Genomic DNA, 26,245 nt, shown 5'->3' with positions numbered 1-26,245 from the left:
CTACTGTTTGAGTCTAGAGTATCGCCGCCTGTTTAAAAACCTTTGTGCAAAAAATGGGTGAGAATAAGAAGTAAATACTAAGGTAAGTACAGATACTGAAGGTTCTACTTAAGTACAGTAACGAAGTAGCCTCTAAACAGTGCTTACTAAGGGATTCCATTCTCCAAGTTTGCAAGGCTGTAACAATCGGAATCTGTTCATCCAAAGTTGTGCTACAGAATGACTCTGGCATGGCACTTCAGACTTGCATCAAATTGCCGAGGACCATGGGGGAGAAAAACAAAACAAAACTGAAGGACAACCCTGCGCCCCCTCACCACCTCCTTTAATTTCCCATGCAACCTTCAGCCAGCAATTGCTAAAAGCATCTTAAGTTCTAAGAATTTCACACTTTTAGGGACAGGCCAACTTTAATCAATACACCACCTCCAACAGGCTGAAAAGCCATTGCACGCAAGTACTGCTCATAGAGCAGATGTTATTAAACTCACTATTTTTTTAACTTCTTCTCCGAGGTTCTCTCCATTTCACACAGGCTGGCACACATGGCCAGCTCTGTTCATGCCAGCAGGCCATGCAGGTCCAACTTTGTCATGGCAACTCACTTTGCATTTGTGTTCATCTGTATCCAGCAAGTTAAGGAGGACTTTAAGGCCACCTGTGTCCTGGATAGCCATTTGGCATGACTCCTGCATCAAATTAAAGTCCATCATGGCACAAAGAGTGTCAACAGTGACTATCTGGTCACCATCCTGAAACAATAATTTCAAACACAAATGAATTAAAAAGTAGGAGAGGAGGAAATAACATTAAGAATTCTCCATTCTCTTATACTGCTCTTCCCTCTTACTCTGTTGTTTTTTTTCATAATGCTACACATGCTGGAGCTGTTTCATTGATGCCACAGCCTTGTACTTTAAGTGTTTAGCGTTGTGCTGGTTAACACTGATAGAAAAAAAATGATTTGCTGAATTCCTGGTGTTCAGTTTGGCTCATGGTAGGTTTCAGCATCTAATGGTAATGATATTATAAAATGACTACTGGGCAAACTATAAATAACTGTGCTGTGTGGCGTCCAGACACACACACACACACACACACAAAGAGGTTTTTGTGAAACCTGAGTTTGCTTCTGTTGTGCAGAGTGAACTTATCATACCTTGAGATACTTAACCAGTTTCTGGATTTGCCAGTATTCAGAGGGCAGGTCTGTGTTAGTCTCTGGATGGCGATATGGCTGCTCCTCTTCCTCTTCACTCTCAGTGGAGCTCTCACTGAAAAGTTCCCCTGGCAGGGCTCCTGCTGATGTCTTCCTAAAATACACAAGAGCAACTTCTGCCTTTTTAATTAGACATACAATCAAAACCCTATATGTCTAACGTCTTGGTTGAATTTACCCCAATTGCAGATCTAGAGGAAACTCTTAAAAGGAAAACTTACAGTTTCTGGGAAGACACGTGTCCAGGTGAAAAAGATGCAGATAATTCTGCTTTCGTCTTGCTCTTGGCTCTTTGTCTTAGATTTTTGTGCTCATCTTCAGAACTCTTAAGGGGTTTATTTTCCTCTGTTTTACTATAATGAGGTGAAATAAGAGTCATTATAGCTGCTTCATGGCTACAATCAGATCCCTTGCACTTTTAACCTCTGCTTAGTTTAATTTAGCCCAGCTGCAGTGCAAGAAGGAACCCTTGTAGGTTTTGACAAAAGAGATCTTACCGTTTTTGGGAGGACATGTGTCCAGGTGAAGAAGATGCAGAGAATTCTGCTTTTATTTTGCTCTTGGCTCCTTGTCTAAGACTTTTTTCCTCCTCTTCAGAACTCTTATGGCCTTTATTTTCCTCTGTTTTACTGTAATGATGTGAAATAAGACTCATTATACCTACTTCTATTTTGAGATGGTCATTTTTCTGGCATAATCATTATTTAACAATTCAGGACAGGGTTCAGCATTTTTTAAGCAATTAAGATTAAAAAGACCAGTTTCTCCTCAGATGGGTACAAATATCCTGAGGTAAAGCTGCAACAGCTCAGCCCTTGCTAGATCTATTTATCAATCAAAGACCAAATTTGATAGATCTTTTGGGGATTCTTTTCTCATACTTATTCCTAAGTTTTGTGTTTAGCAGAGAGCAAAGAGGGTTTCCCTTGAATTTCTAAACCATATAACGATGTTTTTATAACATCTTAGCAGATACACTAAACACATGCATTAAAGACTTGGCATCATGGTCATCAAAGTTCATCTGCTCTTCAAGAAGAATACCTGCAATGCAATGAATATTCAGAAGAATTCTTAAGTGAGGAATCATCACATACCCACATGTAGACAAGATACCACTTGGTCTTGGTTCATATATGTTCCTACGTGTTGTGTGCAGCTCAAGCTGTAGTTGCTCATTCACAGTCTTTTCCTTTTTTGTTGATAGTTCTTGAACTGCAGAAGCCTGCTGGTAAGGGGGAAAGCGAGAAGTTGAAGAATGAGTGTAAATACCTCTTCCAATTTGCAACAAAACAAGCGAAATTTGACTGTAAAGTGCTTTGTAGTCTGACTGTACATTTCTCAAATTCTTGCTTATATAAAAAAAGCTATTCTGATTAAGCTGATTAGCATTTCTTTGACTTCTTGTCAATCAGCGTGCTGTATTTTCCATCCATTTTTGCAACTCTATGTCTGACAAAGTCTTGGTCATGCCACTCAAGGAAGACTCATATAAAAACCACGAAAGAGTAAAAAGTTATAATTAAAAACACAAAATTGACATAAGAGCCCGTACTCAACAATATATGGACTTATTTATTTGGGCTGTGTTTGTGCATTAGCTAGAGCCAAGCATGCCCAATTGCTTTTTTCATTGGCTTGTGTTTTATAAAACACAAAGTGCTATTGGAAACGTATGTCAATATACAAACCCACAGTTTGACTTTACTAGGCTAACCAACTTTCTCCAGTTCTACTATATGAGAAATGGACAAATTCGTACTTGTCTGCCTGGAACTCAAAAGTACTACAGGAAATTAGCCCTGTTGTTCTCAGCCAACTTTGGTGGTTTCTCCCATTGATACTTGGGGACGTCTAGTCCATATGCGGCACAGATGTTTCCTATACACAATGTCTCTGTGCTGTCCTTTTTTTTGCTTTTAGCCTTTATTTGGACAGATGCAGTGAAGAAAGACAGGAAAGCAGGGAGAGAGAGAGGGGGGTTGGTTTCACGGACTTCAGGTGGAGACCTCAATGCACTGTAAGGAGTTTTTTATGTCTTGGCATCAATGCCACCTATCACCTCCTGTGGCCAGCTTATTATTCCATCAATACATATGCCCTATCAGCATATGATCTTATTCCTGCTGTTCAGTTTGCTTTTCAGAACCTTTTTTACCTTCTAGAGGTACTTGGCTATGGCAGGCCTTCACTTCACCTCAGTTCCCACTGGCCTGTGGGATAAGAAGGGTACTTGCAGCTGCACTTTTTATCTGATATTCTATCTTCTAGCAAGTTTGGATCACCTTCCCTCTCTTTGCAGCTATTCGCCTACACGTTCCCAGTCTGAATGACATCTGATATCCTCGCTAATGATCCTGGTGATGTAATGTTCCCTCACTGATGGGATTTTGCCAGTGAGCCGGGGACTCCTGCTCTTGGTTGAGTGGCTACTTGAGGTTGGGCACAATCTTTTTCCTCTGATAAAGATTAGATCCTTCTGTCCCTGTAGGCAGCTGGGTATCAACTAGTTCAATTCTGCTGGTCTCTTTTACTACAGTTGGTTCATTATGTCCATATTGCTCACTACTGTTTCCACTGTGCAATAGCCTCTTAAACTCCAGCTTCATCTTTTATTGATGTCATTGCAGTGAGCTGCCAGGTGCTTCTTGGGCAGTGTGGATGTTGGCTTTTGTGTTCATCCATAGTTCCCACATGTGTTAAAGATAACTGATCTCTTACTGCATTGGCTGGAATAGTAGCATCCATCAATTCTGTGTTGTCAGTCCTTGTCCATGTATAAGGCATACATGGACAAGTAGTAGTTCCAGTAGTCCACTTATCATCAGTATATCTGGGCATATATACAGATGTATAGTATTGCACTATTGCAAAAATTCACATTCATTCACTCAGCTTAAATGGCTGAGAGTAAGTACAACATGCTAATATAAACTGGGAGTTGGTGCAGACTATTGACTGATTAGCAAAGTCTGATAAAAAGTTAAAAAAACAGGGACACTGCAGGTTCATATACTAACAACTGCTCAGTCATTGAAGTCATGTCCAGAAGCATACCCTGCTTTGCTGTCTGTTTGGTCTCTAACGAAATTTTTAGCCTGGATTACAGAATCCCAACTCTGTGTACAGATATGAATCACACAGCATCAGTCATAAAATCACAGGATTAGAGAGAAGGTTCATAAGACAAAGAGGCATTTGAGAACCCACACACTTTTGCTTAGAGAGTTACAATTCACAGCAAAAAAAAAGACACACCTTAATATGTTTATGTTAATTGCTATAATTCTACTCTACCTGGTTTATTTTATCAGCAAAATGTGGAGATCTGCTCTTCAGAAGTGTTACCAGGTCTTCATAAGCATCACTTGTTCGCTCATATCCATTCTCCTCCCCCTCCTGTTTTATGCCCTGTGAAAACAAAGTTAAATTAACTTTTTTTTATTCCAAAAACCACAATTTATTGTGGCTCACATGTCAGCTGTTGTTAGTTAAAGTTACAGTTGAGCTGAGGTTAGAACATATCTGAAAGCTTGTGTGAAAATGAAATGATTATGTTTTAAGTCATATTTACATAGAAATATAAAAGATCACAATGTGGACCACACTGCCTTTCTACGGAAGAGGATTAGGACCACTGGAAAAAAAATCTGAGAAAAAAGTTAGAATTCTGACTTTTTTCTCAGAATTCAGGAAAAGAAGAAAAAAAAAGACGTGCCCACTTTTTTTTTCCAGTGGCCCTAATCCTCTTCCGTACCTTTCACTTCTAGTCTTACCCCATTGAGAAAACTCCCAGCAGTGCTACAGGTAATGTAGAGGGTTTCAGTGTCACAGGGCTCAATCACAAGGTAGCAAATGTCACCCTGCACCTGTCTCCACAGGGGGGCACGATAGCCATTTGAAAATTGAAAGTCTGAAAACAAAAACAAGAAAGCCAACTTAATAACCTTGGAAATGGTTAAAGGTACAGTCTGTTGATTTTCGAGTTTATTTCACAGAAAAAAAGAATTCAGCTTCAAGCCTCATCTCCTGAACTCAAGTTAGGGTTCTAACCAGGGTTCATACGCATTTTTGAGCATCAAATTCAAGCACTTTCAAGGTCCATTTTCAAGCTTTTCCAGCACATTACCAAAAAAAAAGAATGCCTGTTTCACTTTGCATCACCTCAGTAAGACCATGTAAAAATTAAAACAAACCATCTTAGGTCGACTTAAATGTACTTTGTGCCTCTTGTTAAAACAGAGAAAAATGCACCACACAAAAATACTGAAAAAGGAAATGGTTGCCTTATATGCATATAGTATACAAACTCAAACACATTTCTCTTAAAAATTAAGATATGCAAATGTGAACAAATGAACTTGTTAGAGATATTCATCTCCACTTGAAAAAAACAACAACCCCACAAAACAAGAAAACTGCACCAAACACCACAATAATACACAGCAAGGCCAAATTAATAAGTCTCTTATCAGGTATTGATGCTTCTTTCCTATGTGACACAAAAATAGGAGACAGATGTTTGTTTTTTTTAAGCACCCATGCCCAGAAAAATGGGGGCAAAAGGGAGGAGATCGCGTTTAATCGGTTATAACAAGAGGTCAGAAATATAAGTGCCGACGTGAGTAGTGTCCATAGAAACCTCCGAATCTCAGCCAGAAAATCATGTAAACCATTTCAACAACAACCAAACAAAGCGAAGATACCAAACAGTTAAAAGAGCAGCTATGTCACCATGAATCTGTGGACAGGTAATATCCATATTTTGATTTATGATTTTCTGGAGTTAAAGGTGTTATATGCTATAAAATACTTTTAAATAAATTAGGTGAAGGGACTTTAAGAATGCACAAGCATCTACCTAAAATCTATTTATTTAGTCTATCATCTGTGATATAATTATGCAAAATTATAATGTGTTGTTCATCTCCCTTAAACAAACAGGCAGCCTTAAAGTATGAAATATTAATATATTAAAACACTTAAATTTCTCTGCTGTCTTGCTCATAGAGGGGCTGTCTGATTGTTGAGGTTTTCTCTGTATTATTTTAGGTGCTTAGCTTACAAAATAAAGGTGATGGTTGTGATTTGGCACTATATAAATTGTTTTGAATTAAAGTAAAAATATAGTGTGTAACAATTTTCTTTTTACGCAAACAGTAGTTGAACCACACCAGCTGGTGCAGCCAGTCTAAATTTCATGTTTTTGATGTTTCCTACAGTAGCTAATCTACTGACATCTAACAGTGCAGCATGATATCATTGGTTATGATGTCTATAGTTATACTTGCAATATAAATCGGATTTGAATGGGGTTTTTTTTGTTTGTTTGCTTTTTCTGTAGAATAGAATAAAATGTGTCATTATGTGTGCATGCTGCTAAATGCAATGCAATGAAGCAAAATACCTGAGCTGAAAAATGACTTTGTAAACTGGAATCTGTCTCTCATGTCTTTGAGAGCAGCAGAACACAGCTTTTATGCAGCATTAGAGTTAACAGTGACTGCTTTCCTCGTATTCCAGTAAAATGTGGAACTGATTCAAACCTGATGTGTATCGCAGCGACTTCAACAGCCCTTTATCCCCTCCACCGCAGAACATTTGAAGGATTTCCACTTCATTCTTCACTGCTTTGGGGTTCAGCCTTACTTGTCTTTTGTGAATATTAAGGAAAACAAAACAATAATTCATTAGTAGTTACTTTTTTCAATATGCTTCCTAGTCCAATCAGATAGGCTGTTTCAAATGTGCTTGAACATGTCTAAATGGAAATATTGTGGAGCACTCACTCTGATATGTCTTTAAGAAGCTTGTCAAGGATCTGTTTGTCCATGTCTTGGAACAACTGAAACAGTTTGACCTTGACCTCCAAGTCCTTAGATAAGCCTTCCTCCTTCGTCCTGTCTACCACACTTACTGCATCGTCATGGGCTTCTATCGCCAGGTCAGAGGAAAAGCTCCTACCAAGAATCTTAACCAGGGGCTCTTTGTTTTCTGAACAACAAAAGAGGGGAGGTTTAGCGATTCAAATTCAAATGCTATGAGTTGGATTCATTCTGAACTATAAAAACAGCTGGCTTTGACTGTACTTTGTTTCTTTTCAAAACTAAGCTAATATTATCTCTCCATAACAAATCCACTGGCAGTATGAAATAAGTATTACTATATTCATCATGTGTCCATCTGTTAAAGAAATATATATTAGTTCAGAGAAAGAATTACCAATGGTGGCATAATTGGATGGCTGTACACAGTAACAAGGAGGACAAACACATTAAGTCTGTGGGTTATGGAAGAATGCTGGTGGTTGGACTGCTTAGGATGCAAATTGGACTCAAATTTACCTTCTAGACATGCCCGAACCTCCACCAACTTCTTATCATCTGCCAGATGAAGCAGTTTAGAGAGCTGGCTGAAGCTGCGTACATAAACAGTCGGTGGAGAGAGCTGCAGGAGTGGATGGCCCTCACTATCTCTTTCGTGGGACTGAACATCTGAGTCACTGAGTAGGAAATAAAACAAAAAAGAAACTTTAATTGCCTGAAATGCTTAATGGAGATCTGAGTCTTTGTTTTTGTACTTCTGATGAAATACAGTGGAACGTTCTCAATCTTACTGAAGCTGAAAAACAAATTAATTACAGTCCACATGCAGCTTTGAGTATGTCTAAGGTAAAAACATTTGGACACCATGGTGACAGCAAATCCTGCACAGACACATAATACTGAGAGCCAGCCAGCTGCCCACTTCATGATTAGACCAACCTGATGTCGTAGTCTGTTTTGAAATCAGACGCCACTAAAGTGGTACTCCACTGGAGTGGCTCCTCAAACACATGTTCAGCTTCCTGTGGGTGTTGGGAACTAAAGTGCTCCACAAAGTGCAGGATTTCTTTCAACAAGGACTCATTCATTGGTGTGGATGCCAGCTTTGCAGTACTGGAGCTGACCATGGTCCATTGGGCAGCCCTGGTCAATGATATCCCCATCGCTGTGTCTGGGATACTCTAAAACTTAACATTAACAAAGGAACCATTTAAAACAGCCTTTTAAGTCTTGGTTTGCTTGTTGGATATGACAGGAAATAAATAAATATTTCTGGATGGATTCATGGATAATTTTAAAAAAAAGAAGACAGATGCTTGCACTGGTATCATGATGGCCATAGTGGGTCATTCAAATAAATGGCATGTACTATATACACTATATAATCCCCTCCCTCCTCCCATCATTATTATAGCTAAATACAATCTAGAGAGCCAGACCCTTACGTCTGTGTTAGCTGCAGAACTTTAACAAAAGAAAGACATATCCAACAATCAAAACTCGCTAGAGGACAGCAATGCAAAAATAAACAAGTAATGTATTATAATAACGGCGTTAACGAGACTGTGAAGAGCACCAGCACACTTTCTTGGGACAGGAGTGACTACAGTTAAGCGTATTTTTATGCTACAGAGTCCCGTTATTAGAAAAGCCGATGGTCTTCAGCTAATATTAGATACAACAACTGAAACCACACCGAGGTATTCCTCATTAATTCACCATGAAGCAAGTCTCTTCCGCTGTCTGTCATGACGTTATGACTATCTGTTTTTTACCTGTATTAGTACAAACTTACCGTGTATTTTAACTTGCTTTACAACACCTTTACTGGTAGCTAGTCAACCACAGTGTCCATAGAAACAAGACCACTATCGGCTCTAGTAAGTGCCCCTCCCACTTTTGTTGCCATGACACTGGTAAACGAAACGGCAAGCGAGTTAAGTCAAAATTCACAAAACCAATTGTTTCAGTTGACACATGACGATAGAAAACGACTTTTTATATAGAGAAGAAGAAGAAGAAGAAGAAGAAGAAGAAGAAGAAAGGTGGTGTCAAGTGTTGTTGTTGTCACTTACTGAAGTTGGCAATCTTTTCAGCTGCTGGTGAACATGTTAGGAGCCTACAAGTCATGTCCTGCGACCCAATCAGTTACTGTATTCAAATTCAAATTTTATTTGTCACATACACAGTCATACACAGCACGATATGCAGTGAAATGCTTAGACAACTGCTCGTGACCTAAAATAAAAGACTATGAATAGGATAGGAAATAAATATGAAAATTAAAAAAAAAAGAAAGTTAAAAATAAAATAACTGTACAACAAAATACACAATATAGAAAATATATAAGAATATATGAAGAAATATAGAACAATAAGAGCAGCTGTACAAGTAATAAATGGTAATGAAAGAAATGTAATGTCCAGGGTTGTGCAATCCACATATTTAAGTGTCTTGTGCAGTGCAAAAATGCTTAAAAGTGATTTATTTAAGTGACGTGTGACTAAGTGAGTGATTTGATTAGATGACCACGCAGTGTAGTTGTGAAGTGCCCACTAGTGTAAACAAATGTCCGGAATGTCCAGTGTGTGTGTAAGAACCATATGTGTGGGTCAGTATTATGTGGTGATGTGATTGAGAGACCGTATCGCCTGCGGGAAGAAGCTCCTCCTCAGTCTCTCTGTGTTGGTCTTCAGGGAGCGGAATCGCTTTCCTGACCTCAACAGAGAGAACAGTCTGTTGTTGGGATGGCTGAGGTCCTTCACGATCTTCCTGGCCTTGGTCCAGCACCGTCTGCTGTAGATTGAGTGCAGGTCAGGGAGCTCGGAGCGGATGGTGCGCTCAGCTGATCGCACAACCCTCTGTAGAGCTCGTCGTCTGTCCTGCATGGTGATGTTCCTGAACCAGGTTGAGATGTTTCCCGTCAGGATGCTCTCTATGGTGCACGAGTAAAAGTTCCTGAGCACCTTGGAGGGCAGTTGGAAGTCTCTCAAGCATCTGAGGTGGTAGAGACGCTGACGGGCCTTTTTCACCATGGTGTTGATGTGACAGGACCATGACAGGTCCTGCGTGATGTGAACCCCGAGGTATTTGAAGCTGTCCACTCTCTCCACTGGGCACTCGTTGATGACAGGGGTCTGGTAGTTCCTCTCCTGCTTAGTGCTGAAGTCCACTATCAGCTCCTTTGTCTTACTGACGTTTAGAAGGAGGTTGTTCCTCTGGCACCAGTTCTCCTGTACTGTACTACTTTGTTAATTTAATGATCACAGAAGTGTAGTAAACTTTTCACGGATAATATTTGTGTTTAGTAAGTCACATAAACCAGTAAAATAAAAAGCTATGAAATGTTCAGGATTTAGCCTGTGGAAGGTTAGTGTGTAACAAATGAGATAATTATAAAAATCACTCTGTGTGATAGTTTGCATGTGAGAGGTGTATGAAAACACAGCTGCTGGGTGATCTTATGTGTGTTGGGAAATAATTTATAATTGTGATTTTTTTCATGAAGTTATGGCTATTGCCATAACTTGGCAATAGCCATAACTATGGCTATGCCACGTGTGTCTCTTAGATACAGTGAGTACCAAAATGCCACTGAAAATTTGTCACACTTTCTCAAGGATGATACAGTTTGATAACCTCGAGTCAAGACCTGCAATATGTGTGATGACAAACTAGCTGCCTTAAACTAGCCCACTGAATGAACAATGGGCTTTGAGGTCGGTTCCATAATCATTAATAATCAAGGAACTGACCTCACAGCCCATTGTTCTTTCAGTGGTGCTAGTTTCAGTCATTGTTCAAAGGTACTGTTTATAAGGTTGTGAAAATCCTGCAGTCAGCTGAGACTCAAAGTCGTCACTTAGAGGAGTGACAAAATGTTCCTCCCACTGAAGACGCTACGTCCAGATGAACAGAACTTATGGGGATTTACTTACTTGGATGACTGAACATGCATCAAGACATAGCTCCCATAACAGAGGTGTGGGACAAGTGGGTAAAGGTTCTTCAGATTTTAGATTTTTAGTGAGTTTGGGTCATTTTTGACCCTAGGCGTGTACAGGACATGAGGACAACAGGAGGGCTAGAGTGTCTTCCTTAAAAGATGCAAAGCAACTTGTGGTATTAACAATTTAAGAGAAAATTTGGTCAAATACACTTACTTAGCACCTCCTAAACCCATCACTGTGCAAGCTTTAGACAGCCTGGAGGTGCTGTTGCCAGTACCCAGTACATCTCCGCATATTAAAAATGAGCCACTGACCTTGATTGCTTTTGGGGGGGAAAAACGTATTTGCCCATTCATTCACTTGTGCGTACAGCCTTGGGAGTGTGGAGGGTTAGTGCCACATTACTGTATGTGAAAGCAGCCATTTTGTGTCCCCCTTTACTCTAGTATCCTAATTATGAAGCAGGAATGAGTGAAACACATCAGCAGCAATGTGTGGACAAACTGAGTAAGTGGCTTCTCCTCCTCTTCCCCCACCTAGCACTTCTCTGCCCAACACCATTAACTCTCCTTTGCTCTGCTCTACTCTCAAAGTGAGCACCATGGAAGGTGTTTGGGTTAAGTCAACCTGATTTTGATCAGTACAGGATTTCTTTTGAACATCAAGCGGAGGGCGGCTAAATCCTCTTCTTAGGAGCCCCCCCCCCCCCCCCCCCTTTCACCACCTCCACCTGTTCATTACCTTTATTCACAAAATATGCAACATTTTATTAAAGAGAAGTAGGGATTGTGCTGGTAAACATAAAGTTGTGTTCACTCTTTGCTTGGCTAACAACATATATGAATTAATTTGGGGACATTGCAATTACAAGTTTAGTCGTATTTTCTTTAATAAAAAATGCAGCAGTTATCAAGAATAATGTAAATTCATACAATGTGCCACTTAAAGAGTATATCATTACAGGGAGACATTAAAAAGGTATTTTCTGGAGACTGTACAAATGTGACTTTGATCTGTAAGATGGGCAGCAGGGGGGTGGGGAGGTAGAAAAACTGAATAAACAAAAAGACAAAAAAATGTTGGGACAAAGTATGGCAGACAAGAGTGTTAAAGACATTTAAATCATATTACATCAGAGCAGTATAACCAATCATGCTTACACTTAAAAAAAAGGACACAAATCAAGTTTGTATATGTCACAGTTGGTGGAAAGGGAGAAATAAATGATGCACAATTTGGAAACATACAACCTGAGCTGGACATTCAGCAGAGTAAGAGAGTATTCTTAGAGTAAAGAAAAAAAAGAATAAATATAGAGTTTAAGGAATCATTTAGACAGTTTGGATAATATGCTTAATGCTTTTTTTTACTGAGACTTTGGAAGACTGATAGCACTCTTAGAGTTTTAAATGCAGCTAGAGATTGGAGGCAATTAGCCGAGCAAGCACAGAAATTAAGAGATGAATTCAATATGAACTAACTGTTATTAATAGGGATGAACAATGTACTAAAATCACAAGTTCAGAAAGACTAGCAGACATAGGCTAGCTCCTCCTAATTGTTTCCAGTCTCCAACTATCCTTGCGCTCTACCTCCATGTATAAAGGACAACTTATCCATTGGCTTGTATTTTGTCATATACTAAGCAGATATTAAACACTGCTAAATATGCAAAATATGCAAAAGGTCATCTCTGGGAGGCAGTGCATACGAGCACTAGTTTCTGTTTGCACAGGCTAGGTGAGGGGCAACCAATCAAAGAAAGTATACTTTTAAGGAGCAGGAAGTTAAAAAACAAAACAAAACAAAACAACAGCCCAAAGCATAAATAAATAAAATATGGATTGTTTTTGTGTGAATTCTGGTGAATAAAAATGTAGCTGGAATTATAGTCTCCCCTTAATTTAAAGGAGGTCAGCTTGTCCCAGAATCAACAAGAGAGCAAAATCTGGAGCTAGGAGAATTGTAGCAGTGCTGATAATAGAGCCAAATAAAGCCAAGTAGAGCTGACAGAGCCAAAAAACTAAACTAGGGTGACGAACAAAAAAATGCTAGATTGAGAGAAAAAAATGCTTCTAGTAAAAAGAGGCTGTCACAGAGATGGCTACAGCTAAGATCATATTAAAGTCATAAATGTATATAAAATGCATAAAAAGGACTACAAGCAGATATTAGAAAATATATTAATTTCTTTTAAATAAAATTACACTTATTGCCCTTTCTCAAAAGTGTACCTGACAGTGTTTTGCTTGGAATAACAGTCATGGAAGATTTTAGATGTACAAAAGTCTAGTAAGACAGAAGGCAAGTATGTTTTCCTTTCTCCTCTTTCCCTGGTGCTGTGCTCTTTTACAGACAAACACATGTAAGTTGTCCACGAAGAAGAAATACATCAATCCCTTTGGTTTCTAATGGTCTAATGTTATAAAACCACTAAAGGAGTCCTGTTTGGCCGGTTTACTGATGTGCTGGCAGGACTGCTGGTGCTACGATGCTCCAAGCTCGCTCCACGTTCCGGTTTGGACCAAGGCGCTCCAAGTTGTGGCCATGGATGTGTGACCCAGACTGAGACCCTGATCAATGTCAAAGTCTTAGATTCTGGAAAGAAGCCTGCAGCCACAACCTGATCACATCTGGTCAGACCTGGAGCTTCCAGACCACAGCTGAGGTCTAAATCCAACCTGATCCCAGGCAGAAGCTTATTTTTAGCTCGATGCAGTTCAGGTATGGCGACACAGCAGCCAGGCACTGTTTTATTCCTGATTTACTTCCCAACACCGTCCCTGGCAAATATTTTTTTAAAAAGATAGAAAACCTGCATATTTTTGTCAAAGCGCTTCCCTTTTCTCCTTTTACAGTCAGTATGTCTCTCAGGAGTGAGTCCAGCTGACTGGAATCCAGTGTGTCTCTGTCTCCACTTTCTTTAGTGCCAACTGCAGCTCGCTGAAGGCAACATCGAGGTTGTCGTTGACTATAACCATCTCAAAGAGATGGCTGTACTGAGTCTCCATTGTCTGGGCCGTGTTCACCATCTCCTGAAAGTCTTCCTCCTGGGAAAAGAGGGAAGAGACAAAATAGATGGAAGTTAAAAACACAAAACGAATAAAATCTCTTTCGTCAGTCATCCAAGTGACTGATGAAACGTTTCTCCCACTGAGAACGCTACGTCCAGATGAACAGAATCAACTTTTGGAGAACTTATTTTATCATTTATCATTCAAGTAAATACTGCCTTTCTAAATGAGCCCAGGTATCTCTTGGTAGGTTAGGGTGCTGTGTTTTTACTGGGAACACTTAACTTTAAATTGGACTTTAGCTCATTTTCGCTGCTTGTATCTGTGATCTCGTTCTTTCAATCACTACCCAAAGTTCATGACCATAGATGAGGGGAGGGACATAGATCCACGGATGAATTGACAGCTTTGCTTTTACACGTTGTCATGATGAAGCTGTCTCTTACAGGGACTTTTGCCAGCAGTTCCTTCAGAATGTTTCTGGTGGTTTCTGCTTCATAATGGATTAGCTGTGTTTTTGTCTGCCCAACAAGAACATTAATCTGAGCAGGAAGCCGTTTAAGGAACAGCAAGCTGGGTTTGGAAGATGAATAGAAAATCAGAGAACTTAAAAAGAAAAGATTGGTTTAGGATGATGCCTCTTCTGGGGGACCAAACTTGAGAAAAAGCACTCGTTTATTCCCACTAGGTGGCCTAATTTCCACAAGAAGTTATGTAGCATCTTGTGCCTGTTTAAGTACTTTGTAACAGCATAGATAAATTTCATTGCACAGCAACTAAATACTGAGTCACAGTTTAGGTGAACGTTCCCTCTGTTTTTATTGTAATTCTTTTATTTGTAGCCTTTATACATTTGTTGCTTTTACCTTACAGGACTATAAATCTTTACGCATTTCAGTGGCATGAAGCAGCACGTGTCAGCCTCAGTATCCTCTTTTACAAGCAACCACGTTCTCTGCTGGACACCTGCTTTGTTGTGCCAATAAAACCCACCTGTCTTTGCGTTTTAAAAAAGTGTCAGAAACCAAAGAGATTTCCTCAAATCACTTTGAAATGCCTGTGGTTCTTTCAGATTGGGTGCCAGTTTCTATGCTAACCACATTACAGCTGGGATTTTGCATTACATCAGATTGTTTTGCTTGTATTCACATCACGCTTCCAGCCAGCTCGACTGAAACAATGAGACGACTGTTCCTCGGCCTTTATCATTAAAGCAGACCTGTCTCTTGCAAAGAAAAATACAGCTAGCGTTGGATTGAAAATGTCTGGGACGACTTGCCCAACAACAGCTTCCCTTCATTTAATAGTAAATATAAGATGGGTTTGGTTCTGTCAGTGTACATGAACATTTACACAGAGACTTTGTTTGTTAGCTGGTTGAAATACAGCCCGCTGTCACACAGCTTTATAGAAGTATATTTGTATTACATGAGAGAATAACAGAAGCTAATAAAGGGACGTTAAAACTGCAACAGACTGTTCACAACCAGATTGCTTCTGACAACTAAAGCTTATTGTTCTCAAGACCCAGCTGGGAAATAAGGAGCGGACTGAGACAGAATTATGTTTACCTGTGTGAATAATATAAGCTGATGCTGTGTCTGTATCAAGGTTTAACAAGCTGACCTTCAACCATAAATTCACTGCATGTTCTAGGTGAAAGTGTATTGTACTCTAGCATTTTCCTCAACACTTATTACCCATAAATGCACTAAATTATGCCTCAATAAGTCGGATCCTATTATATTTTGTGTGAATATGACTTGACTAACTATCAGCTCTGGGCATATGTGTTGTAACTTTTTTAAACAGAGTAATGTTTGACCTTTTGATTTGACATGTGAGTTAAAGGTAAATCAACACATGTGGAAATGAAACCACTGGCTATCGACTGATGACAAATTAGCTTTTTATTAGCTTTCAAAAGTTTTCTACATTCCTAAACAATGACCCCTTTGGCTCAGATGTCTGCTGCCTATACCAGAAGCCCTGAAATATTGCCAGTTGTTCTACAGAGGTCAACTAAAGTCCTGTGACTGTATCACTGCAGATTGCATGTGTGTGACTTGTAGTTCATCGTAATATAATTGCCAGAGACTGCTTATTTTCAGGTCATTTCAGATCGGGTCTGACTACCAGGCTTTTAATTTTTATGGGGTTGTGTTTGGGAAATTAATTTGTACCAGTTTGTAATTTCTCTATGGTCCATTCTGGTGTCAGTATAGAGTTGATAGAGCTATGACTAGAAATGTATCAGTGGAGTCATCAACTGACGTGGAATTAAGATCTGCTGGAATTGCAGCTTAATTTGACTGCATGTCCTGCCTGAAGTAATGCTATGCTTGATTTGACAACTTTAGGAAGGTTTAACTGCTATATTAGCTCAAATAGAGCTGTTGAAACTGAAGAGAAATATTTTTATTTCACAGTATCACGTGAACCGTGCTTGAATGAAATGTACAGGATTGTATTCGTTCCTTGTTGGTCTTCAGAATGGCCATTTGCCCCAAGGCTGCACTTTGAAAACATCTGTTTGAATCAACCAAGCACCACGATGTACCTCAAGCAAAAAATACATCAGAACAAATCACATAAAACAGGTCGTGTGGACAGAGAGAAAGATACATTTAAACCCGACCAAGTCACAGTTACACAGTAACAATTTCCTCTTGCTTTTCTATCTCAACTTAAGCAGGGAGGTAATATCTGATTAACATACGATATAAACTATCAGCCATGTACAACCCACACACTAGAAATAAGTTTTTACCGTGAAGGGTTTGGTGGAGTCCTTGTCGTCTTTGCCTGATATAATTTGGGTTTTCTTTCTGGTCTCTCTCAGTCTGTCGACGGTCGGGGGCTTCACGAACACAACGAAAGGTTTAAACTCTGCTGTTCGAAGATGCTTTATTAGCTGAAAAGAATAAAAGTGGATGCAGAGAAAAAGGAGTTAGGCATTTGGCAGCACATTAAGACGTAATCACAAAGTGTGTCACGTATGGTATAAACAGACTGTGAAAAAATTAATAGACAAAACGTTTAAAAATATAATCCTGAAAAAAAAAAGGTTGCCAATTCATGGTCCACTTGTAATAGTGATATGAACTGGATTATGGGGTTGTCACAAAGTCCAGTTTAACAGATTCAGTCTGCTGATTTCCAATCGAGAAGATATTAAAAATTAAAATCTTCCTTCTATTTTTAAGCAAAGACATTTTCTGCCTTAAGTTCCTCAGACATGAAAAGTTGAGGCTTTTCTTCCATTCTCTCATTGTAAACCGAATATAGTTCTGTTTTGCTGAAGCATTAAATCTTAAATTACCTTTTAACTTATTGACCTCTCTAGAATGAAGAAGTCTTTGCATAAATGACTTATTAGTTGGACAGAACAATAAATAATGACCACAGAGCAGATGACTTCCCATCATTCTGAGTGAATCTAGAACTTTGAAATCATGTTTATAGTTTTTGTCATTTAAAAATGACTCACAAACACCAATCTGAGGGATAAAGACTACTCACACTAACTCATCACAGCTTTTAAATTCTTTTGGAAGATAGTGGAGGATATATATGTTTTTATTTATGCCTGATCTTTGTGTCTGTCTCTTCTTTGTGGTGACAGTTTTCTGAAATAACATGCCAATCTGGTACCTCAAGGGCCTTTCACATAGGATATGGCAAGTGCAGAGCTCTGAAACCCATTTGTTTCTATTGCTTGCGCCACTCAATAACAGTTTTAAAGAGCAAGTGCGCCGGTAAGAGTACTCTTGCATGCAAGGGTCAACGTTTAACTGGGTTAAACTTGGTTAAACTTTGACTGCTGCGACGTACCGTCGCACGACCAACAGAAACGAAGCAAACAGCCCTACTAAGTTCAACCACACAATGAATGAAAACAAGGAGGAAAAGTTGATTGTGTGTGTTTCCGAGTTCAACAAACTTCATGACACAAGTTGACATGCATACTGAGACTTTGGGAGGAAACAACACAAGTGTTCACTTGTGGGGACAGTGCCAAAGCTTTCTTTTTTATGGATGAGAAATAGCTGGTCCATCGAGTTTTCGACGTACAAGAGCGCAACAACCACTGCAAGACAAATTTTAGGCCACTCGCTCCAGCTCGTGGTAGGTGCGCCCAATGTGAAAGGCCCTTCAGAGGTATGAGAGAGATGAGATTTGATTAGAGGTGGTGTCTGGTGTCTGGTTCTGGCATGATCATCTGACCTTCTTGCTATGCTAATAGCAGTGGGTCAAGACCCACAACTCACAACAAGATGGATAAAAAACTTAATGGAGAGGCAGCAGCGGAACCACTGGGAAACAGCTTCCATCATTCACTCAGTTGGTCAATAACTGAGAAATGGCATTACTGTGGAGGTTTATGGTGACATAAGCCAAAGAGGAAATCTTCAAATAAAGTAACAGGGCGATCTGCTTCTGAGACAGGTAGTTTCCAAAACAGGCTAAGAATACAGTACAGGGATGGTGAGAAAGAAGGTGTCACTCACATGAGGCTGGACATCCAGCAGGCACACTTTCTTCTTTGAGAGGATTGAACGTATCGAGTCCAGACTTGTGCCGTAGAAATTCCCTTTGTACTCGCCATGCTCAATGAATCTGAGACATGAAAAGAAGAGTGATGAGAAAAAGCACGAACGCACATCTTTGGATGGACACATGGACAAAGTTTCAAATAATTATGTCAGTTTTTAGAAGAGTAATTACTGTAATCTGAGTTAAAGCTCAGGCCTTGTACCTGAGCTAAAAGAGGTTCTTTTAGACTGTGACGAGACAAGGATTATTTTTAACTGCATATATTGTCCAAGAAAGAAAATATAGATCTTGAAATGAGCATCAGGAGGACATTTTTAAACTAGTTTACATAAAACAAACAAACCTTTTTCCACTGTATTAGATATGTTAATTTGTGCTTTTAAGATTTTTTTATATATCCTCATAAGAGCAGGATTTTTTTTTTTAAACAGCAACTTTCAACTTTCATTTTTATAATTAATTTTCTACAATCACTGTGATTTCTGAGATTAGAGTTTTGAGAAATGGTGATAAACCAAAACAATTCATAATTGTTCTCTCCATTGTAGTAAACCTTAAAGAAAGGCCGTTTGAAATAGAGACGTACAAACATATAATCTACACACAGCAGGATATCCAAAAAAGTTGTTCTCTTTTTTTTCCCAGGGAAAAAGTACTTTTGTTTTGGCCAGAGTATGAATATCAATTGTTCATCTCTGCTGCATAAAGTCTGAATGTGTGTTGTGATTGAATTCATCAGTTTTGCTTACTTGTTGTTTTGGATGTCCGTCTCAAAGAGCTGCTTGGAGATGAAGTGGTAATCCACACCATCGGTCTCCTGGTTCTTCTTGGGTCGACTGGTGTCTGAGTGAAAGAAGATGAAGATGGAAAGAGAGGGAGTGATGCCTGTGAGTCATTGCAATGAATAGTGCAATGCTCCTTGTGTGCAACAAGCAGAGAGACAGAGAGAGAGCCGGTGGTCTCCAAAGCTCCGGTTTTCAAATTAACAAAAAGAAGCAACACTTTTGGGCTTAACCCGAAACAACAGCAAGTGTTAAACATATCCATGTGTCCACTGGCAGCGATCAAACATTCAAAAAGAGCGAGACGAGACACTTTTCGATTCTCCTTCCTCTCAATGAGAGCCAGGACCTGTGCCATACGTTTCCTATACGGGTCTGAATCAGACTGTCTGGGCTCTATTAAACAACAGCAGCACAGGTCACATTTGAGAACAATTAACAGGCTGTGTGGAGAGAAAAAGGCCACGCCAATGGGATTTTAATACCGGGGACATTTCAAGTGTCAGACTTTGGCTGGGGGAAGACAATAAAGTCATAAAACTTGGTTATAAAAGTTTTTTTTTTCAATAATTAAAAAAATCTCTCTATGTAAAGAAATATTTCAAATAGTGAGAACAGTGAGAATAATACAGCCACGTTTTTATTACATTTTATTTTATTTCATTTATGTTGCATCCTCAATTCAAGATAAAGCACAGAACGGAAGAAAGACAGAAACTTTAGTTTCGGCACACAAATGTTTAAAGGTTTCTTTGGGATGAAACAAAGAGAAAAGAGATTGTTGGGAACACCACATTTAATGGTCAGCGAATTAACTTCTATTCTATTAACTAGTATAAAGCACACATTCACATATAAGACGCAGAGATAAGAACAAAGAAATATGCAGAGCGAAAGACAAATGAACTGTACTGTTCAGCCAAAGTTTGGTGGGCTTAAATCAGAAGAGTGAAGTTATCTTTTTTCCTTTTTTTTAATTTAACCTTTATTTACACAGGTAGTCACACTGACACCCAATGTCTCTTTCACAGGACACTTACGTGGAATGGTCACACTGAAGTGCTGGGGGTCAGAGATCAACAGTTTCTTCTTCAGTTCACTCAAGCCGACACCTGTGGGTCCTACACACAAACATCTAATTATAAACTCTGCCAAACTCCTCATCACGTTATTATCACATCCATAACATGATATGAGACATTCAAACTTTCTTTCGTCTGTACTTGGTGGTTAGAGTTGCCGAGGTTAACTCAAGACCTCAAACACTAATGATGAGAATATAAATTCAAATGTCTAATAGGATCAAATGATGAACTAATGAAAATTTGTATCCAAAAGATCTAAAGTTACTTTCTGGTTATTCATATTCACTTCTTAGGAACAGATGATAGAGAAACATAATATTCAGCTTCTCTCTTGCAGAGCTGGGCCACCTTTATTGTTTCTGTCGTCTCTATGTGACAATGAGATTGAAGGTGAGGATTTTCATTAAATTCGGTATCCTAACAGCAACAGTGTGTGAGGTAAGCAGCGACATCAGAGTTTGAGAACTTAAATTTCTCTTTACTCACCTACTAGCACCACCAGCCTGTGTTTGTCTCCCCTTTGCCTGCGGTACGGGACGACTTCCTCGTATGTGGGCACGTCAGCCATGTCGTACATTTCACTCTTCTTCGCCTCGTACATGGACTTGGTGGTCTTTCTGTCTCTCCTGCTGAGGCGAAAGCTTCTCCTGAACCCAGCTGGAGGTCAGCATGAGCCAAAAGAGGAGACAGAAGAAACAGATCAATCAATACAAAAAAAGAAAATTCTTTGTCAGTAGTGTAAAATCCAGCACAACCGTATGTACACATACAAATACTGTGGACTTCAATTTATAGTTGTTTCAGGATCTTGGCAAACACCTCCACACAAACATTACTTTCCCCAGGTGACATCAAACAGGTGAAAACTCATCATAGGTCTATCATCATCCAAAATACAGTCCCTCTCTCCTCTTGCACCCGCTGACACACTCACTAAAATAACACAGGTAACTAATTACACAACAACAACAACAACAACAACAACCATCCTGTCTTCCATACCAGTGGAAACTGTATTACACAGAGAGGATGACAATGAATGTGCTCCAAATTTTAGAACAAGTCAGGTATGGGTAAACGAAGCTTGCTCATTTGTTCTGGAAAGCCTCATAAGATGATCCAAACACGAACAAGTTAGTAAAAAGAAAGGAACTGGCACAAAGTTCCGATCTCTACTTTGATTCAAAGCCCCTTCAGTAAAGTAGAAGTGCAAAAATGTGAAGGAAAAAGATGAGCATATTTAACACAAGCTGGGACGACGCACACTTACACACAGATACATACAGGAAGCGACTTTACTTCCACAAACAAACAGTTAAATGAAAACAGAAAGTTGGTGTAAAGATTGAAATCAGTGAATGAATCTAAGCGTCATCAGCTTAAATGTAAATTAATCTCTACACTTGATGTAACCTAACACTGACCCCCACAGCTGCTCTGTATCAGCCCAACACAGAGCTTTACTGTGATTTCACCACATTAATGCAAGCTAACCTGTTTATTCTGCAAATATGATATTATAGAAAGACAAAGTTAGTATACTCACACAATGAAAATAGACCATTTGTCAAAACACATATGTGATATGTGATTAAAAATTTTGACATGTAACCTTTAAATCTGCAGGTCATTAAATGTCCCAGAGCAGAGATCAGCTTTAAAAATAATCTCTACTCTTTCTCTCCTGACCTGACTTTCTTATCTTTCTCCGTCTCTGAGTGAAGTTAGCTCTCTTTCTTTTCTCTCCTTGTGAAATACAGCAGCTGGACCTTTAACTAGCAACACACTGAGACGAACAGCACTCAAACAGCTTGAGTCTGCTGATGTTTGTTGAGCTGATAGAAATGTTGTAGAAACATTATGTTGTGAAGCAAGGTTACTCCCTTTATACTCATTCCTCTTTTGTAACACTAGCTACAAGCTGACTAAAACATACAGACAAACGCATTTTTTCCGACTCAATTTCAGCTGATACTGTTGAGTCTAGAGTAACGAGCCTGTTTTAAAAATTTGTGCAAAAATGTAGAGAATAAGAGTAAATACTAAGGTAAAGTACAGATACCTGAAGGTTCTACTTAAGTACAGTAACGAAGTAGCCTCTAAACAGTGCTTACTAAGGAGATATCATTCTCAAGTTTGCAGGCTGTAAAATCAGGAATCTGTTCATCCCAAAGTTGTGCTCAAGAATGACTCTGGCAATGGACCTTACAGACGTTGCATCATTGAGAGGCATGGGGAGAAAACAAACCAAAAACTAAGGACAACAACTGCCGCCCCCTCCCACTCCTTTATTTCCCCATGCAACCTCAGCAGCATTGCAAAAGCATCTGTAAGTTCTAAGATTTCAAACTTTTAGGGACAGGCCAACTTTAAATCATACAACCACATCCAACAGGCTGAAAAGCCATGCAGCAAGTACTCTCATAGAGAAGATGTTATTATAACTCACTATTTTTTACTTCTTCTCCCGAGGTTCTCTCATTTCATTTAAACCTCGTTCTTGGCTGCTGGACTCAAGGTGCTGGACTTTTTTGGGCAAAAAAATGGAATAATGTTTGGCAGAGTTCGGCTTTGGGAGTGACCCTGATTGAGCTTGGCAGACATGACTCAAATGTAGTATTTATAAACTTGCGTGTGCTCTGGATATCCTGTGAAATCTGGAGTCTAAATGTGCAAATGACAGTGGTAATAAAAACACGATGGGAAACATTTTCTGTACAAGACAGGGATTTGGAAGCAGCTCTCTGGAATTAAAGTGGTTGCAGAACCAAAGTGGGCCATGGTAATTGTCATTAAGTCTGACTGGAACCACATCAGCAAGACCGGCCTTCATCCGGACCTCCACAATGCAGCGAAGCACACAAACCTTTCTTTTAAGCCAACTCCAACCAGAACCTCTCAAAGAAGTCCTCAGACCCACAGCAGAGGCAGAACAGGATAACTACATACTGCAAATCCATGACATGATCTGCCAGTGCACTCATGCTGTCAGCATGGGAGCACAAATAGCACAGCACAGTGAGAAAGTACAAAACTATTAAAGTCCAAAAAGTGAATTATGTAAGAAGGTTTAAGAAGTGAATTATTTGCCCCACAAGTGCTCTGTGAGTTAGAAGAACAGGTCAAAGGTATGTCCGTGAAACATGTATGACTTAATAGTTCTTAGAAGATGATATATGAAGGATTCATGTGGAAAAAACAAAACTTGTACTTGGCCACTGTCCTCATATTTATTGTAACAGTGAAATGACCACATCTGGCAGGAAAAGGCAAGAAGACAAAAGAAGACAATCTCTCACCTAGGTGAAATCCACCACTATAATCAGCATCCTCTGGTGATGAAAAGAAAGGAGCCAAAAGAGAACCACAACATCAAGTTAAAGAGAATAGTCAGAAATGAGCTGCGGCCCTCTAAATATGATAAAGGGAAAAACACACAGGTGCTGTTAAGAAGAGAGTGATCAGAGAGGTTTGGGGTAAATTTTGCTTGAGTTACATTTTATAGTGTGTTCGTTATTTTTAAATATTGGCCTTTGCCCAGAATGACAGCCACGCATGTAGAGGTAAATTCAAGGACAGGTTACATATAACCTCCATCTAGTGAGCAGCTAAAGTTGACCAAAATAAACAAAATACTCTCTTTTTCTTTACAGAACTAACAATGTTGAAAAATGTTGATGGTCCCAGCTAACTGACTAAGCCCCATTTAGCCTTACAGGCCACTACATTCTTGGCTGTGGTGTTGGACGATTCTTGGAGACAGTGAATCAGTTTGTGCTGTGACTGAGTCCAACAAATATTACTTGTGACGGGATGATTCTCAAAAATGATGTCCACATTTGTGAAAATGAGTTGAGGAAAGGTGAGGCTTTGTAAAATGTTAAAGTCAATAAAATCTATGAGGAACCATTGACTGTGACAACTAATGTTACTCTTAAATGGTGAATAGCTTTAATGGGTCAATTGGGGAGATGAGGTAAGAAGTGGACCTCATTACACACAAATAGCATGAAGGGGAACCAATCACAGATGGTTGGGTTAGTAAAGTCCTACTCGGTGGAGGATGTCAGAAAAGTAGTACCTTCAATCTCTTCAGCTTTGAGTGCAAGAGAAGCAAGGAATGGAAATTAGGTAATACTAAACAAAATATTAGATTAGGAAAGTAAACATAACTCAGGGATGAGGAAGAAATATAAGAAGAAACCTACCAAACTCTACTGTCACATCATCTTAGAAAAGCAGAGCAAAAGACAACAGAGAGAACATTATAAAACATTTTAAAGCTGAGTGCCACATCCACAAACATCCTATGCAGGTTCAATTCAGTCATTTCTCACAAAACACTGAAAAAGCAAACAATTCTCTTCAGTTTTGTAATGTTTGTGAAAAATACCGAGCTTGACCACTACACTGTAACTCCCAGTATCACTCTAATGGTATCACTAGTTTAACTATCTACGTTTCAAATAATAAAATAACTCAAGTTCCACTTGGTTCTGAAACACTCGTCAGGTCTTCCTGAGAGGAAGTTGCAGTACACTCAGCTGTCATGACATAAATTGATGGAACTCATTGAGGAAATCTTATCCTTAACTTCTTTCTTTTTTTAAGGTTGGGTTTAAAAAGAACACGTACAGAAACCCTTCATAAGCCATGCTGCTACTAAAAGGTTACAAAAACACCAGTAAGTGGAGCTTGAGTTCAGGTTTTATGAGAATATAACAAACATTTACTTTCTATTTGCTCCTATTTTGATAGAAATGTATATCCATTGTTACCTAGTGATACACAATCTGCGGTACATGTCTGTGGTGCAGTCACTATTTACAGGGGGGAAAAAAGCCATTTAGATTCATAAGCCTCCAAATGATTGATATTGTAATACTGATACAGTCCTCTGTAAGTATTTAACAGTATGAAGCTCACCTTACATCACTGCATTCATTTTCCAGAGTGTTGTTCAGCATGTCCAGAATTAATGTCTAACCAAAACAACAGTCAAGACCTATCTGTGCAAGGTTGTTTGTAGGCTAGACGCATCAGGCACGAGAGCGGCAGCTGTTCTGAAGTGTGTGTACCTTTATCTGACATCTTGTTTCAAATGTCAGTGGCCAGGTCAGTTTTCCCACTGATGGTGCCCTCTTCCTGCTCTAATGTGGCATCTTAAGTTGGGACAGCGACCTCAAAATGTGGTTTTAAGAAGGATGAGAATTACTGTACTGTGAATAAGAGTTTAGCCAGATTTAATTATCTAATTTATTTGAAACTAAACCTTAAAGAAAGAATGTGATGAAAACTGCCATAAAGATGTATGATTAGTCCACCTTTATCAAGTCCATGGGTGAGCTGCCAGGAATGTTTACATTGGAAAAATCTGGGTAATAATGTAATAATACTGTAATACTGTTTGTCTTCATTCTCTTTTCCGGCAGTGATGATAAGGAGTTGAACTCTGCAGTTGGAGTCAATCATGGACAATTGCTGAATAACAGGCTGCCATCAAAACCATCCTTGTTATTACCCTCATCATCATCACCCCAAGAGTATAAGTGATTATCCAAATTAGAAGCCAGGCAGCCAAGTGACAATACCAGTTCACATGAACTTGTCTTTTATCTTTGCTATCTGCATTATGCACAGCTTTTAGAAAATCAATCATCTCTTTAGCTAGAGTAACAGCCAGAGGGCAAACCCTCTCCTAATTCATATTAAAGCTTCTGCGTGACTACAACAACAATCATATGACCCCCTATGAGCAAGCACTTTGGTAACATTGGGAAGGAAAAACTCCCTTTTAACAGGAAGAAACCTC

At 39.2% G+C, this 26,245-nt stretch overlaps 2 protein-coding genes across 10 annotated transcripts in view; both read right to left on the bottom strand.

Annotated features, from left to right (window-relative positions):
* Positions 1 to 527: 527 nt before the first annotated feature.
* On the bottom strand, positions 528 to 8,980 carry LOC113029877 (armadillo repeat-containing protein 4-like). Its single transcript, XM_026180900.1, has 12 exons — positions 8,840 to 8,980; positions 7,984 to 8,231; positions 7,564 to 7,721; positions 7,009 to 7,213; positions 6,766 to 6,872; positions 4,996 to 5,132; positions 4,517 to 4,630; positions 2,317 to 2,447; positions 1,717 to 1,848; positions 1,441 to 1,572; positions 1,160 to 1,313; positions 528 to 752 (listed from the first exon to the last, which is right to left on the bottom strand). The coding sequence occupies exons 2-12, from the start codon at positions 8,205 to 8,207 to the stop codon at positions 528 to 530; spliced, it is 1,719 nt and encodes a 572-aa protein (XP_026036685.1). The 5' UTR covers positions 8,208 to 8,231; positions 8,840 to 8,980.
* A 2,879-nt stretch (positions 8,981 to 11,859) lies between these two features.
* The window catches only part of mpp7a (MAGUK p55 scaffold protein 7a), a 63,627-nt gene continuing 49,241 nt past the window's right edge, over positions 11,860 to 26,245 (bottom strand). For 3 of the 9 annotated variants that reach the window (XM_026179132.1, XM_026179133.1, XM_026179140.1), the window contains 10 exons: positions 25,212 to 25,253; positions 24,642 to 24,662; positions 24,515 to 24,529; positions 23,733 to 23,765; positions 20,920 to 21,090; positions 20,389 to 20,469; positions 19,316 to 19,409; positions 18,521 to 18,629; positions 16,780 to 16,923; positions 11,860 to 14,045 (listed from right to left, as the gene is read on the bottom strand). In XM_026179132.1, coding sequence (XP_026034917.1) covers positions 13,866 to 14,045; positions 16,780 to 16,923; positions 18,521 to 18,629; positions 19,316 to 19,409; positions 20,389 to 20,469; positions 20,920 to 21,090; positions 23,733 to 23,765; positions 24,515 to 24,529; positions 24,642 to 24,662; positions 25,212 to 25,253 — 890 coding nt within the window. In that variant the 3' untranslated portion in view covers positions 11,860 to 13,865. The remainder of the gene's footprint in view (positions 14,046 to 16,779; positions 16,924 to 18,520; positions 18,630 to 19,315; positions 19,410 to 20,388; positions 20,470 to 20,919; positions 21,091 to 23,732; positions 23,766 to 24,514; positions 24,530 to 24,641; positions 24,663 to 25,211; positions 25,254 to 26,245) is intronic. The other 6 variants (XM_026179135.1, XM_026179136.1, XM_026179138.1 and 3 more) reach the window with 4 other exon arrangements.

This window comes from Astatotilapia calliptera, chromosome 9 (genome assembly GCF_900246225.1).
Source record: "Astatotilapia calliptera chromosome 9, fAstCal1.2, whole genome shotgun sequence".
Lineage (NCBI taxonomy): Eukaryota > Metazoa > Chordata > Actinopteri > Cichliformes > Cichlidae > Astatotilapia > Astatotilapia calliptera.
This window is presented reverse-complemented; position numbering and strand designations above follow the sequence as displayed.